This window comes from Lepidothrix coronata, unplaced genomic scaffold (genome assembly GCF_001604755.1).
Source record: "Lepidothrix coronata isolate B3197 unplaced genomic scaffold, Lepidothrix_coronata-1.0 Scaffold38, whole genome shotgun sequence".
In the NCBI taxonomy this organism is placed as follows: Eukaryota; Metazoa; Chordata; class Aves; order Passeriformes; family Pipridae; genus Lepidothrix; species Lepidothrix coronata.
Genome location: NW_016690218.1, coordinates 112972 through 126291, shown reverse-complemented (window position 1 = coordinate 126291; position 13320 = coordinate 112972). Strand labels below are relative to the sequence as shown.

At 45.8% G+C, this 13320-nt stretch overlaps 1 protein-coding gene across 1 annotated transcript in view; it reads right to left on the bottom strand.

Annotated features, from left to right (window-relative positions):
- FAM179A (family with sequence similarity 179 member A) overlaps nucleotides 1-12761 on the bottom strand; it is a 29431-nt gene extending 16670 nt beyond the window's left edge. The window contains exons 1-10 of the mRNA XM_017812767.1: nucleotides 12680-12761; nucleotides 12449-12577; nucleotides 11414-11695; nucleotides 10736-10956; nucleotides 9122-9279; nucleotides 7839-7885; nucleotides 5579-5860; nucleotides 4139-4227; nucleotides 3073-3220; nucleotides 1795-1953 (exon numbers count right to left, since the gene is read on the bottom strand). Coding sequence (XP_017668256.1) covers nucleotides 1795-1953; nucleotides 3073-3220; nucleotides 4139-4227; nucleotides 5579-5860; nucleotides 7839-7885; nucleotides 9122-9279; nucleotides 10736-10956; nucleotides 11414-11695; nucleotides 12449-12577; nucleotides 12680-12761 — 1597 coding nt within the window. The remainder of the gene's footprint in view (nucleotides 1-1794; nucleotides 1954-3072; nucleotides 3221-4138; nucleotides 4228-5578; nucleotides 5861-7838; nucleotides 7886-9121; nucleotides 9280-10735; nucleotides 10957-11413; nucleotides 11696-12448; nucleotides 12578-12679) is intronic.
- Between the last annotated feature and the right edge of the window lie 559 nt (nucleotides 12762-13320).

The window sequence follows — 13320 nt, the reverse complement described above, 5'->3', positions numbered from 1 at the left end:
TCACACTCACTGGGAGACAGTGCCCAGCAGGACATGCTACCCCAGGAGTAAGCTCCTCAGGTGGGCACGTGCCTCTCTTGTCTCATCTCCATAATGTCCCATCTCTGTAACTTTCTGAGGAAAGACCTCCAGCTGCCTCCCGTGAGCACCAAGCCTGAGCAACTGAGTCCTGCTGGGCTCAGGTGAATCCCCAAGGAGCAACCACCATGGAATAGTGATACCTGATCCTCTAAATCTGACAGTGTCTCTGTTTCCATTTACTTCAAATATTATAGACAGCAGGCAGCTGAGTGCACGTACATTTTAGCATACTATTGGGAAAGTAGTAGTTTATGGATTTTGTTATTTTCCAAGCATTATGAATATTTACTATTTCAGAGGTACCCACTGGCTGTATTTCAGAGATGCTGAGGTGAAATTTATTTGTCATCAAATGTACTTGTTTGCAAACTCTACAATGTCTAAGCTTTCTCTTGTGGAAAAATGCAATTTCTAGTCTAGATAGTTGTGATAAAAAAGCCTTCCAAATGCAAACTGAGAATAAAAATATGTAAATATAGATGCAAATTGTTGGCAAACACACTCTCTTGATGATAAATTTACAAGGTAGAAGAAAATTCAGATGATAAATGCATTTCTTATGAAACCCATTTGCCATCAAAAGCACTGTCGATCAAAAATTTCATGTCTTGCACTCAAAAGCTCATTTTCTAAAGTGTAGATGAAAACATCTGAGCTGTCTAAAAGTATTGAGTATAAATATTGCACAGAATCTAGATGAACTGCTATAGACTCTGTAGGGGTTTTATGCTACCTTGCATGTTCTACAAAGTATGGAGGAACTGTAAAATCAAAAATATTCGGATGCGAGCTAATCCGGATGTCACTGATGTATCACTGTCACTGACATCAATGATGTCACGGCACAGGTATGCAGATATACACATCTATATTCAATATGAATGGAGGGCCATATCAGGCTAGTTATGGTCAATCTTGAAAATTGAAGTGGCGTCACTAGAAAAGAGCATTCAAAGTATCATTCCTATCCCCCTTTTACTTATCCACCCTGCTCAGGATCATAACATGAGGCAGGTTACCCACAAAGGAGAGACAAGAACTACTGTGGGCTATCTGCTGTATATTTATTGCAGGCAGCAAGCAGCCTGGGAGCACCAGGCAGCCTGTCCTGTATGTCATCTGCTACACACAGCCACTGTATTTGGGTGGGGTGACAGGGGAAGAGCACTGCTTGTTCCCAGTTTCCTTTGCAGGCAGTGGAATGAGAGTGGATGGAAGCCATTATGCACTTCTGGGTGCAACAGCACGATTGTATCAAGTCCCTGATTTCCATGCAGAGACAATCCTTGCTGTGATAGCAGAAAAGCTGGCTGGAGAGCCAGCACAGGCAGAGGGCCAAGATGGTGCGTGGACAATTGATCACGGTGGTACTCGGAGGGGCACAGTGAGCACACCCTGCCAGACTACACTGGAGCCCAGCTCTGCACTTACAGCTGCCTCCTGGCACCAATGTTGTATTTTGGACTATCAATATGGGTAAAGGCCAGAACTTAAGCCTTTACCATTGCTTTATTCAGCTCAACTTTCCAATAGATCTCTAAGCACCAACTGCTCCAGCACCACCAAGCTGGAGTAAATCCAAAGCAGATTTGCTGCTAACTCTCAGGACAGTCTATGGACCCAAGATCCCAGCTGTGGCTGAGGAGAGAGGCAGTTTGTGCTCCTTGTGCAAAGAAAAAGCTTGTATGTGGGACAGCAGTGGAGCAGGCTTACCTGAGAAGTTGTGTGGGAAGCTGCCATCCATGTTGATGTTGGGTGTCTTGGGCATTAGGGGCACGTTGACCTGGTTCTTCAATATTCGTGTCTTCAAGGCAGCAGCAGGCTTTCTGTGCACATTGAAAAGGGTCCCGTTGACAGGTGGTAGGCTAAAGCCTGCAGATACCAAACAGGACCTTGTAAGTGAAGAGTGCTGGACAGCATGGCTATGGGCTTGGAAAGGGCTAGAAAACTTTCTGGAGCTGGGTTACATCTCTTTGTTGCCCCAAAAAACTTCAAGCATAACAATTGCATGCTAACATTGGACAGTGATCACAGAATCACAGAATCATAGAATAGTTTGGGTTGGAAGGGACCTTTAAAGGCCACGTCGTCCAACTCCCCTGAGGAGGGGCATCTTCAACTAGATCAGGTTTTTCAGAACATCTTCAGTGATGGAGCAACAACAGCTTCTCTGGGCAAACTGTTCCAGAATTTCATCACCTTCACTGCAAAAAATTCCTTCCTAACATCTAGTCTGAATCTACCCTCTTTTAGTTTAAAACCAAATGCAGTGGTGCTTTCCCCAAGAAACAAGGAAAACTCAGCATGGCTTTTCTTTTGTTTTTCTGTTTCAGAGGCTGGATTGGGAAGTTACAAAAAAAAAAGGAAAAAAAAGAGCAGATAACCTTGCACGATGCCCTTGGGCTGAGTGCTGACTCTTCAAGTTCCCTGCTGCCGCGCTCAGGGCAGCGCACGCAGCAGTGCAATCAGAGCCCGTCAGCTGTGATTAAGTCAGTAATGCTGCTTGCTCGTGGGGGTAAAACATAAGCACTGGCTCAGGGCTTCAGCACAGCTCTATGGTGAGAGCTCCTCGGCAGGGAGTGGTGTGAGCAGGATCTCTTGTGTTTTAATTAGAAGCAGTTTAATTTTGTTTCTTCCAGGTTGCACCTTGGTTGAAAAGCATTCTTTTGGACTCATCCACTCACCTTCTCTGGAGGCTGCTCACAACTAGAGTCTGAAGCCCCTGTGTAGTTTGTGTGACAGAGTTTTCTACTCTGAAAGACTTTATAGGTGAAGGTGGGAAGCTGATATTCTGTGGCAACTCAGTGAGGGCCATAGGCATGACACTTCATGCCTCTGTATTTTTCTTTGGAAAATGGAAATAAATCATACTCAAACTTCCACTCAGAAGCAAGTGTAACAGCCTTCCAATCTGATTTCATAGAGTTTTGCAACACTATGCAAAGAGAAAGCAAGTGATCAAAAAGGCTCACAACTATAGCAACCACTTACTTTCTTCAGTTGAATTCCTGGGGTCAACTCTCTGTGTAGGGAGCTGCAAGGCCTTTTCCTTTTCTCTCTCTTTCTCCAAAAGCTCCATCTCTCTCATTTTTCTCTGTTGTATTTTCTTTTCAGCTGACTTGCATAATACAACACGGACCTAGTTGCGATGGAAATACATCACAGACCATAAACAGAAATACACAAACCGTACACAACAGGAACACAGTGGTAGAGTGTCATAGTCTTTAAAGCAGCTCCATATACCTCCCAATAGTTTCAGAAGAATTTCTCCTGTCCTCACTTTGACAATTACACACAGTGAGGTGGAACACTTTATTGCCATAAACTTCCACTGGTCCAAGGTACTATTTGTGAATCTGTGTCAGGGTGCCCTGCTTGAACTGAGAAAGTCATAGGAGTGCTCCAAGGCATAGGAAAAGCTCACACTACTGGTGAACAGGCCGTGGCAGGAGAATAAAAACCATCTGCAATAACCGGCAATAAGAGCTGTTTCTTAACACTCATGGCCAGTAATTGCAGCTGTTTCTCACTTCTTTGGTTCTGAAGGACTCAGCTGCTCTCCAAGAACACAAGTCCACAAAAGGAGTCATGTGAAAATAAGTTGCAGAAACATTGGTCTTAATGAATTAAAAAAACTGACAATGAGAGGGCTATGAGATACAGCAAGAAAGGTAACCAGGAAAAATCAAACTCTCCTATTTTATTTTGCTTCTAATGTTGCTTACACTCAACATTAGAATCTTTCCTTCTCTGCTTCCAAGCGTGCATTTTGCACATGTTCACTGATGTAACTTGTCCTGCCATTCAAAACTTCTCTGAATTGGCCTTCACACATAGAGAGAATGCTTCTTGCACAACCTTAGCACCATCTCCTAACCAGTGACACCTGCACCAGTAAAAATACTCAAGCAATTGCTCTGTAGCTGTCAAATGTGTTCCCAAGAGAATCCCCATCCCCCAGGAGAGGAAGATTATGATTTTCAGTGACATTTTGTGCTAAGCACTGAACACTCACTGAAAAGGAAGCCTGCTCATCCCTGTCCTTAGCCCTTACCCTTCCACTGCTGTCCTTCAAGTCGTCATCGTTCGTAAAGCGAGGACTCATGAGATGATCCATCTCCTTGGTCTGTCTCAGTGGGAGGCCTGTTAACAGAAGCAAAAGTCCATGTAAATGTCCAGCAGACTTCAAGCCACCAAAAACGTGACACTGGGGAACAAGGCAACCCAGGTTCCAGACTGCAGAGCTCTGATAATACAAAGAGATTATGTATAAGAACAGCAAGGCACATATACCTATAACCTCTCCGAACAGATGGGGTACTGCCATATTGCACTGGCAGCTGAAATTACACTACTCTGTTGGCCATCAGACTCAAACCTACTGCATGATAAAGGCCTCAGCCCTTGGCTTCTGGTGAGCAGCTGTGTTTGATAGAGAAGAGTGAAGAGATGCAGATTGTTCTTGCCAAAGAGATTTTATCTGTTCCTATCCATGCTGATTTTAGTAAACATCCTCTTTTTTCCCAGTAACTAAAAGAACTCCTACGTTTTAATAGATGTATGTATATGTTGGAATATTTTAGAGGGCATTTAAAGAAAAGCTTAGGTCCACTAGAGTGTTACCCAAACCTGAATTGTGTTCTTGAAGCTAGATAATTCATTTTCCCCAAGGATTTTCATTCTAAATTATATGAGATCAGGCCACTTTCTAGCCAGCCTAAAGGCTGATTTTCTTAATGGAAATAGCACAGTGCAGCTCATTCCAAAATACTCTCCAACAGAGCTGTTCAACTCAGAGAATTAATCATTCCTTACAGAGCTTCACAGATGATAAAATCATGTGGTAGCCAAGCAGGAAAAAAAAGATTAACTTTCTTCAATCAGAATTTTTTTCACCCTGCAGAATGACCAGGTCAATAATGAAAGAGAGACAGATACGGGTTTTGAGAAAGGAGGGCTGTTCTGGATGGGAGGCAAGGGCTTGGAGGGTAAGAGCATCTGGGAAGTTGACAGGGAAACCACTGACTCCTTGGGATCACTGCAGTCAGTCAGGCCTGCAAAGTGGAGATACAAAGCATAATAGAAGCTGCTCTGCAAACCTAAAGCATCTGAAGCTACAGACTTCATTGGACAGATTTCTTGGAAACTTCTAAATAACTGCACAGGGAAACATGCTCATGCTGGCCAGCGGACAACTCCGACCCACTTCCACAGAGCTACCAGAGGAACATCCTGGACTCTGGGCTCCTGTTGGACAACAGGGAGCCCACAGACCTGTGCTTACCAAGGGTAAGTCACCTGCACATGCACCCTCCTGCTCCTCTCCCTGCCCCACAGCTGTACACCCCTGGAGCTACATGGGGGATGACAGGAGGACAGGTTATTGCAGGGGGGCACGTGCAGGGGAGAACTATTCACTGGGAATGTGCACAGGCTCTCTAGGATGGGAAAAGACCCTTCCTCCCACCACAGAGAGGGACAGTCCCCGCCTTACCTCTTTGTGAGGCTACCAGATGCTCGGTCTTCCCCTTGTCCTGGCCAGGAGTGGTTCTGGGGGCAGTGCTGCTCACCTCCCTCTCTCGGGGGTCCTGGGTCAAGGCCCCGTGAGCGAGGTGGGAGCGGTGACCTCCATTGCCAGTGCCGAGGTTCCACACACCAGCCTTGCAGTCAAACAGGGGAGCGAGGGCACTTGGGTATGGAGGTTTCTCAGGTCCTTCCCCACACCATGAATCTGTTGTCCTCTTCATCTGTTTTTTTGACATGGACTGAGAAGAAGCTGCAGACCAGGTAAAAGGGAGGGAGTGAGTTAGTTGACCTCACTCCTTTACAACGATCGCACCTAATGGGTAAGGCGTTTAAGGGTTTTTTTTAATCATTCATTTCAGAAGATCAGTTTTTATTTTTCACAAAACTGGCATCAGTTTAATTCCTTTTAACAGAACTGAACTAGCAAGCCAGGAGAGAGATTCTACTAATTTGCTTATGTGTTGCTATTTGCCCATCCACGATTACAGGATCTCTTTCCTTCCAAACAGTAGACAACACACAATGGTCTCTAGAATTTGACACTGTCTAGGAAGTAGATGCTTTCCAAAGCTAGTGTTTAAGTCCTTTGTTTCTGTAATTCCTGTTGAATTTTGGGCTGGGTTTTGTTGGGGCTTTTTATTTCTCTTCACAACAAAAGAAGCACTAGGACACAAACCATATCACAGGGTATTATAATGAAAGGAAGCTTTGCACTCTGCACTAGATGTCCACAGTATTCAATGGGCCTATATCTGTAGGGTGCAAATTGGCCACCCAAACATTGTACTTTTGTTCTGCTTCATTGTTACAGGGACTTATTCCCTGCTTCCCTTACTGGAAAGACTCACAAACCCATGATAAACATGATCTGCCTCAAAGAATTTGTGATCTTGGCTGTTCCCGAAAATTCAAAATTTCTTAATAGAAATAGCACAGGGCAGTTCCTTCTGAAATGCTCTCCAACAGAGCTGTTAAAACTCAGAGAACTAATCATTCTTTACATGGCTTCACAGATGATAAAATCATGTGGCAGCCAAACCATAAAAGAGGAATAACTTCCTTAAATCAGGATTTTTTTTTCCCTGTGGAATGGTCAGGTCAATAATAAAAGAGAGACAGATAAGGTTTAACGATATAGCTCATTTCTAGTCCAGAATGTATCCTGCAAAAATGTCACCTTACTTACTCAGCAACACTTCTCCCTAGTTGCATTCAGTATTCTAGCTGCATATCAGCAATAAAGGAATCATTCTGAAGGGACGTGCCCATTATCGGCAGAACTAACACTGAGCCGAGGGACCAGTGGATCTTATCCCTTTTTCTGCATCAGCAAAATTATTTGTTCAATTCTCCTCTCTCCTATCACTATAAACCATCAGGAGGCAAAAGGACAGCAACGGTGTCGTTGAGGTTTGCAACTCGAAAGTATTGGCTGACACAGATGCACCAGACACTGCATTTTGTCTTGTAGAATTCTTATTCCTAGTGATAAGGCAATGCAGGGAGGGGAGGGCAAGCCATAAGGCATCTCCTAGCCCAGCCTCACTTTGCAATGCTGCCACAGGCAGATAGGGCAGGGAAAGAGATTTGTAATCATGAACCTGGCATATGTGGTTTGAAGTAAATGAGTTGCACAAAGGAAACCTCAGCATTTAATTTAGGTTTGTGCTTTAAGAGGATGAAAAACTCAGATCCTGCATAGGCTGGATCCTTTTTTAAGTCTCTTTCTCTGTAAATGGAAAATTTACAAGGTCTTTCTATCACAGGAGATTTCACTATTTCTCCCAGTGCAAAAACAGGCAATGTTGATGAATCTACTTCAGCTCTCAAAGGATTCGGCTCAGGATCTGCCCCAAGGGAAGGTTTTCTCCTTCAAGGGTATGAGGAAGGAGTGGGAACATTTCTCATTTCATGCTAAATGCCTTTTTCTCTAATAATTGTGACATTAGAAACTGTGCAGGGAGATAAAAGGTATGCACACAATGTAGAGGAATGTTTTCTTTTTCTGATGTGCATTTCCAGGGCCCCAAGATACCCCTCCAGCTCCTGCCATTCTACACTTCAGTCTGGAATAATTTTCACTGCATCACCAGAGCATATTTCCCAGTGACTGGGTTCTGGGGGAGTCGTCTGAGCCCATCGAGGAGCTGAAAAAAGTTACAAGATAGTTTTCAAGCAAACTTTCAGATTCCTATGGTCATTTTAGGACAGACATGCCCTGTACCTACCTAGATATTTAGAGTTCTTCTCTTCGTTTCTGCTGATTGATCTTAGCCTTGATAAAATTGAGGATAAAAGAACATATGAGGAGATAGAATGAGAAGATGGGGGATGGGCGTAACATTAAAGGACACAAACTTTCTCAGCATGGTCATTCTGATGAAGGAGAAAATGCAACACATAAAACCAACAATACACAAAGCTGATTAATTGTCATTAACCTTTCAGTTACTGGAGTCAGACAGAGCTCATCGAGCTCCAGCTGAAACACTGGAGCCATTCTTCAGTTTGTGTCATAACTATCCAATTCTGCTGTCTCTCCTTTTGGAGTTAAGTGGCTCTTACTGGTATGTACAGCCTCTCTGAACCAGTAAAAGATGTTAAGGCAGTCATAAGTCTGTATTGAGGGCAGCTACTTTTGTACTGCTGCAGAAGCTTAACTTTGCCTGGTCATGCCTTAAACTGATGACAGCATCTTGCTACACACTGTAATACCAGTGCTGTCTCCCGAGGATAATATTACACCTCCTTGCTCTTTCAAGAAGAAAAAGGGTTTTTCCAACTCAGTTGGTAGGTAAGTATATTCAGATTGCACTTTAAAAGCCATACTGAAGCTTTTAAATTGGACTGATATTTCCGTGACTCGTTATTTATTGTTATAACTAGGATAAGGTTGACAGCTAGATTTCCTCATGCATACCCAAGAAAATATCTTTCCATCAGTTACAGTCCTATAACTGTTCTCTAACACCTTGCCCTCTTTGATCTTAAAACCTTATGTAAATATTAAACATCTATAGGATTATACATCCATAAACCAAAATTTATCTGGCTCTCATTTCACAGTGGAGGCAGAGAAGTTATGACTGACATTTACAGAAGCAGCATCTGAATTTGCAGACAGCTCTACAATAGCCAGTATTTGCCCTAAAATATTCTTGCAGAAACTGACAGTCAAAGATCACACACAAAACCAAGTGCTGCATTCAGATCCATCCAATACAGTTCCCAAACGACACTACAAGATTATAGAGGGAATCAACAGCTGAGTCTAGCAGAGGACCTGTTTTAAGGTCCTCTTAAGTCCTGCCTCCTCTTTCCCACCATCACCTCTGCTCTTAGAGTGTATGGTGTTGGTTTTGACATTGTGCTGAATCATTATAGACAGGCAAAATGGTGAATACACAAAGGTTTGTGTAAATACATTGGAGAGCTGACTGTGGAAAATAACCTCACGAGACGAAAAGTGCAAGGTGAACAACATATCAGAGCAGCAGACACCTTGGCTTACCTCATGTCCTGGGCCTCTTGGTGCCGAGAGCTTGGGAGAGACACTGCAGCACTGCCAAGAGGTGGACTTACTGACTTAGGTATAGGGGGGATCAAAGACGGTCCCAATGGCCCTTTCTTCATATCCCCACCACTGCAATGCACAGGCAGCAGGGAAGCCTGGAAACAGTAGAACACAGTGCTCAGCTCAAGCACCCAACCCTTCCCCTTTGATGTCACAAGAAGTTTAGCTATGCTTTCAGCTAGGACTTGGCAGGAAAAGAAAAGTCAAACTGATGGAGCAGCTTGGCCCAGGATGGGCAATGGAAAGGGAAGTGGTGAGGAAGAGACCCTGTCTCAAATTTGCCAGCTCTCTTCCCTCACTCACTTCTCTGGCAGTGTGGCTGCATTACCATCTGGCATCCACATGCTTGGCATAAAGTTATTCTGAGGTGCCACTGCCTCTCTTGGCCTTTTGGATGGTATGGGAATGGATTTAGGTCACTATCCTCTCACTGTCCCTATAGCACCTACCAGCTATTGCTGATCTCCTGCCAAGTCCCCATAAAATCATTCTGCACAATGTCAAAAACTGCTTTTCTCAAGCCTGTAATGTTTTCTGCTTCTGCCCTTCCCCTACAGCCCCCCATCAGCCTTTCATCCCAGATGCTAATGTGCTCTCTGCATGCTCAGTGCTCTCCAAATCCCACACAATTCATCTTCACAGGCTTGCTGTCATTTATTAAGTTCAGCAGAGCTCCTTGCCCTGCTGCTCTGTGTAAGGTCTCTGCCTGCTCTAGTTGCTTCAGGCCCCCCACACCATGGCTAGGAAGGAGGGTGGAGGGAGCAGGGGCAGATGCACACCCTTCCTTAGTATCCCATCATTTTTGGCAGAGCTAAAGAGCCAAACTGGGACCTGGTCAAACTTCAGTGAAATGATCAGCTAATGTCAGGGATACATTTGGCCCTTTATCAGCAAGGCTGAAATCAAGTACACAAGGCTTTTTATTGGTTATTCTCTTTAAAAAAGCTGCTGTTCATCTGCTTTCTCCTGCACACCACACCAAATCCAAAATAACTGAAGCTCCTGTCCCTCTTGCAAAGGGATCCCCAGTCGTGTGGATGGGGTTTGGACTGCACTCTCCAGTGCAGTCACTTACCCCACCTGCCATCACTTACCTCTGGACAGACCCATGGCAGAGGACAAAGCTGCACAGAAGCTGATGAAGTCTAGAAATATTATTAGAGACAACTGTGCAGAAGGCCATGGCTGTACAACTCAAAAGCTGAGGCAACCTAGAATTGAGTTTGCAGGACTGCCTGCTCCAGCAAATATTTTTTTCCATCAAAACCAGACAGAGCTGATATAAAACACCACTAAGACACTGGAGTGTCTGGAACTGTAACCACAACATATTGGTATCGATAGCAATATCTATTGATACACGTCAATGCAGGGGACAAACTCTGCAGCACACACACTGCAAAGACAGCCTGAAGCGTGATGTCCCTCTGAGCTCTTCCGTGGCTCAGCTGCTTCCATTCACTTACACCACAGGGAAAGAAGACCTCAGAACTCTGCCTACATGGCATAAACTGAAAATTGACCACACAGGATTTGGCTTGTTTTCCTTACCTGGCATTCTCTTTCCTCTGTTATCACCTCCTTGTTACTGCTCTCACTGTCATCACAGCCTGGGCCATTTTCCCCATGCTCCTGCTCTCTGTTGCACATCTTGCTGGGCTCCAAGGAAGGAGGGCTGTTCTGGATGGGAGGCAAGGGCTTGGAGGGTAAGAGCATCTGGGAAGTTGACAGGGAAACCACTGACTCCTTGGGATCACTGCAGTCAGTCAGGCCTGCAAAGTGGAGATACAAAGCATAATAGAGGCTGCTCTGCAAACCTAAAGCATCTGAAGCTACAGACTTCATTGGACAGATTTCTTGGAAACTTCTAAATAACTGCACAGGGAAACATGCTCATGCTGGCAGCCACCCCAAGTAGGCCAGCGGACAACTCCGACCCACTTCCACAGAGCTACCAGAGGAACATCCTGGACTCTGGGCTCCTGTTGGACAACAGGGAGCCCACAGACCTGTGCTTACCAAGGGTAAGTCACCTGCACATGCACCCTCCTGCTCCTCTCCCTGCCCCACAGCTGTACACCCCTGGAGCTACATGGGGGATGACAGGAGGACAGGTTATTGCAGGGGGGCACGTGCAGGGGAGAACTATTCACTGGGAATGTGCACAGGCTCTCTAGGATGGGAAAAGACCCTTCCTCCCACCACAGAGAGGGACAGTCCCCACCTTACCTCTTTGTGAGGCTACCAGATGCTCGGTCTTCCCCTTGTCCTGGCCAGGAGTGGTTCTGGGGGCAGTGCTGCTCACCTCCCTCTCTCGGGGGTCCTGGGTCAAGGCCCCGTGAGCGAGGTGGGAGCGGTGACCTCCATTGCCAGTGCCGAGGTTCCACATACCAGCCTTGCAGTCAAACAGGGGAGCGAGGGCACTTGGGTATGGAGGTTTCCCAGGTCTTGCCACACACCATAAACCCCTTCGCTTCTTCATCGGGGTTTTTAACATGGACTGAGAAGAGGCTGTAGACAAGGTAAAAGGGAGGAAGTGAGTTGACCTCACACCTTTACAATCAACCCATCTAATGGGTGAGACATTCAAGGGTTTTTTTGATCACTTAGGAGATCAGCTTGTTTCTAGTTTTTCATGCAACTAGCATCAGTTTAATTCCTCTTAACAGGACTGAGCTAGCAAGCCAGGAGAGGAGATGGAAAGCTCCACTGGTAAGAGGGGAAAAAAGATTCCCATTCGAGACTTGGCCTCTGTGAAGGCTACCAGTAAATACCTACAGGGTGCTACTGCTATTTCTGGAAACCAGAAAGACATCTCAGCAAGCAGGCAGACCTTGCTGGTGTTTTTACAGCACCATACCATCTTCAAGGTGTGGTATGATGAGCAAGCAGAAGAAGAACAGGAAATTTACCTATAGCGAGACCGGACAATGATAGCAAAGACAGAAATAGACCTTACATATCATTACCATGTCCCATTTGTGGCCAGCTGAGCCACAGTCCCTGTCCTGGCTGGCGGTACTAGCGATTTGGCTACTGTTGAAAAGGAGAAAGCGTAATGAACTAATGATAGAAAGATGTGATGCCATGTGTATGCCTGGAGGATCATCTTGTGGCTGTCAGCCACCTACTCTGACACAGAGCCAGCACTGACATCCACGGACCATTTCTCCCTGAAATCTGGTGGGTTTGGGGTTTTGGGGCTTTTTTTTTTTTCATTTGGCTGAGGCCACCACTGCATGTTCAGCTCCTTTCTATCCTCACCTTCAGTGGTCCGTCCGTTGCCACCAAACCGTATGTTCGGACCGAAGCTTCCGCCCTGCAGAGCTCTGTGCCTGCGTTTGGGTTTGGGGACGCTCCCAGCGGAGGCAGCAACGGGGGCTTGGCACCTAGCTTTAAAATAAGGACAGGACGGGTGACTCCAACTCCCGACAGCGGACAGGGAGGGGCCAAGCCAGGCACGTCTCCTCCCGCCATGGTCCGTGCCCCCCTCACCTGCACATCCTCTGCGCGGGGCTGCCCCTGTGACGCACCCGCGTTCCGTCCCGCGGGCCGCGCAACGTTCTGTCATTTGCATACCCGCGGAATCCCCAGCGCGTCCCACCCCCGTCCCACCCCCATTCTATCCCCTTCCCATCCCCATCCCACCCCCTACCCCATCCCCAACGCGACCCCCTTCCCAAGGGCAGGCAGCCCTGCGCCTCGCCAGGCAGGGCTCGGGAGTTTGACACTGTCTAGGAAGCACATGCTTTCCAAAGCTAGTTTTCCAGCCCTTTGCTTCTGTAATTCCCACTCACGTGTGGGTTGGATTTTGTCAGGTTTGTGGGGGTTTTGGGGTTTTGTTTGGTTGGTTGGTTTTGGTTTTGTTGGTTTTGTTTTGGTTTATTTTTATTATTTCTCTTAACTGCAAAGGAAGTGCTGGGAAACGAGCAGGTGTTATAATTAAAAGATGCTTTGCACTCTGCATTTGATGTCCCCAGTATTCAGTGGGCCTATATGATTAATGTATCTGTAGGGTGCAAACTGGCCATCCAAATGTTCTCCTTCATTGTGACATGGATTTATTCCCTGTTTTCTTTACTGCAGAGGCACCCAAACACAACATAAACATGATCCGCATCAAAAAATTTCTGATC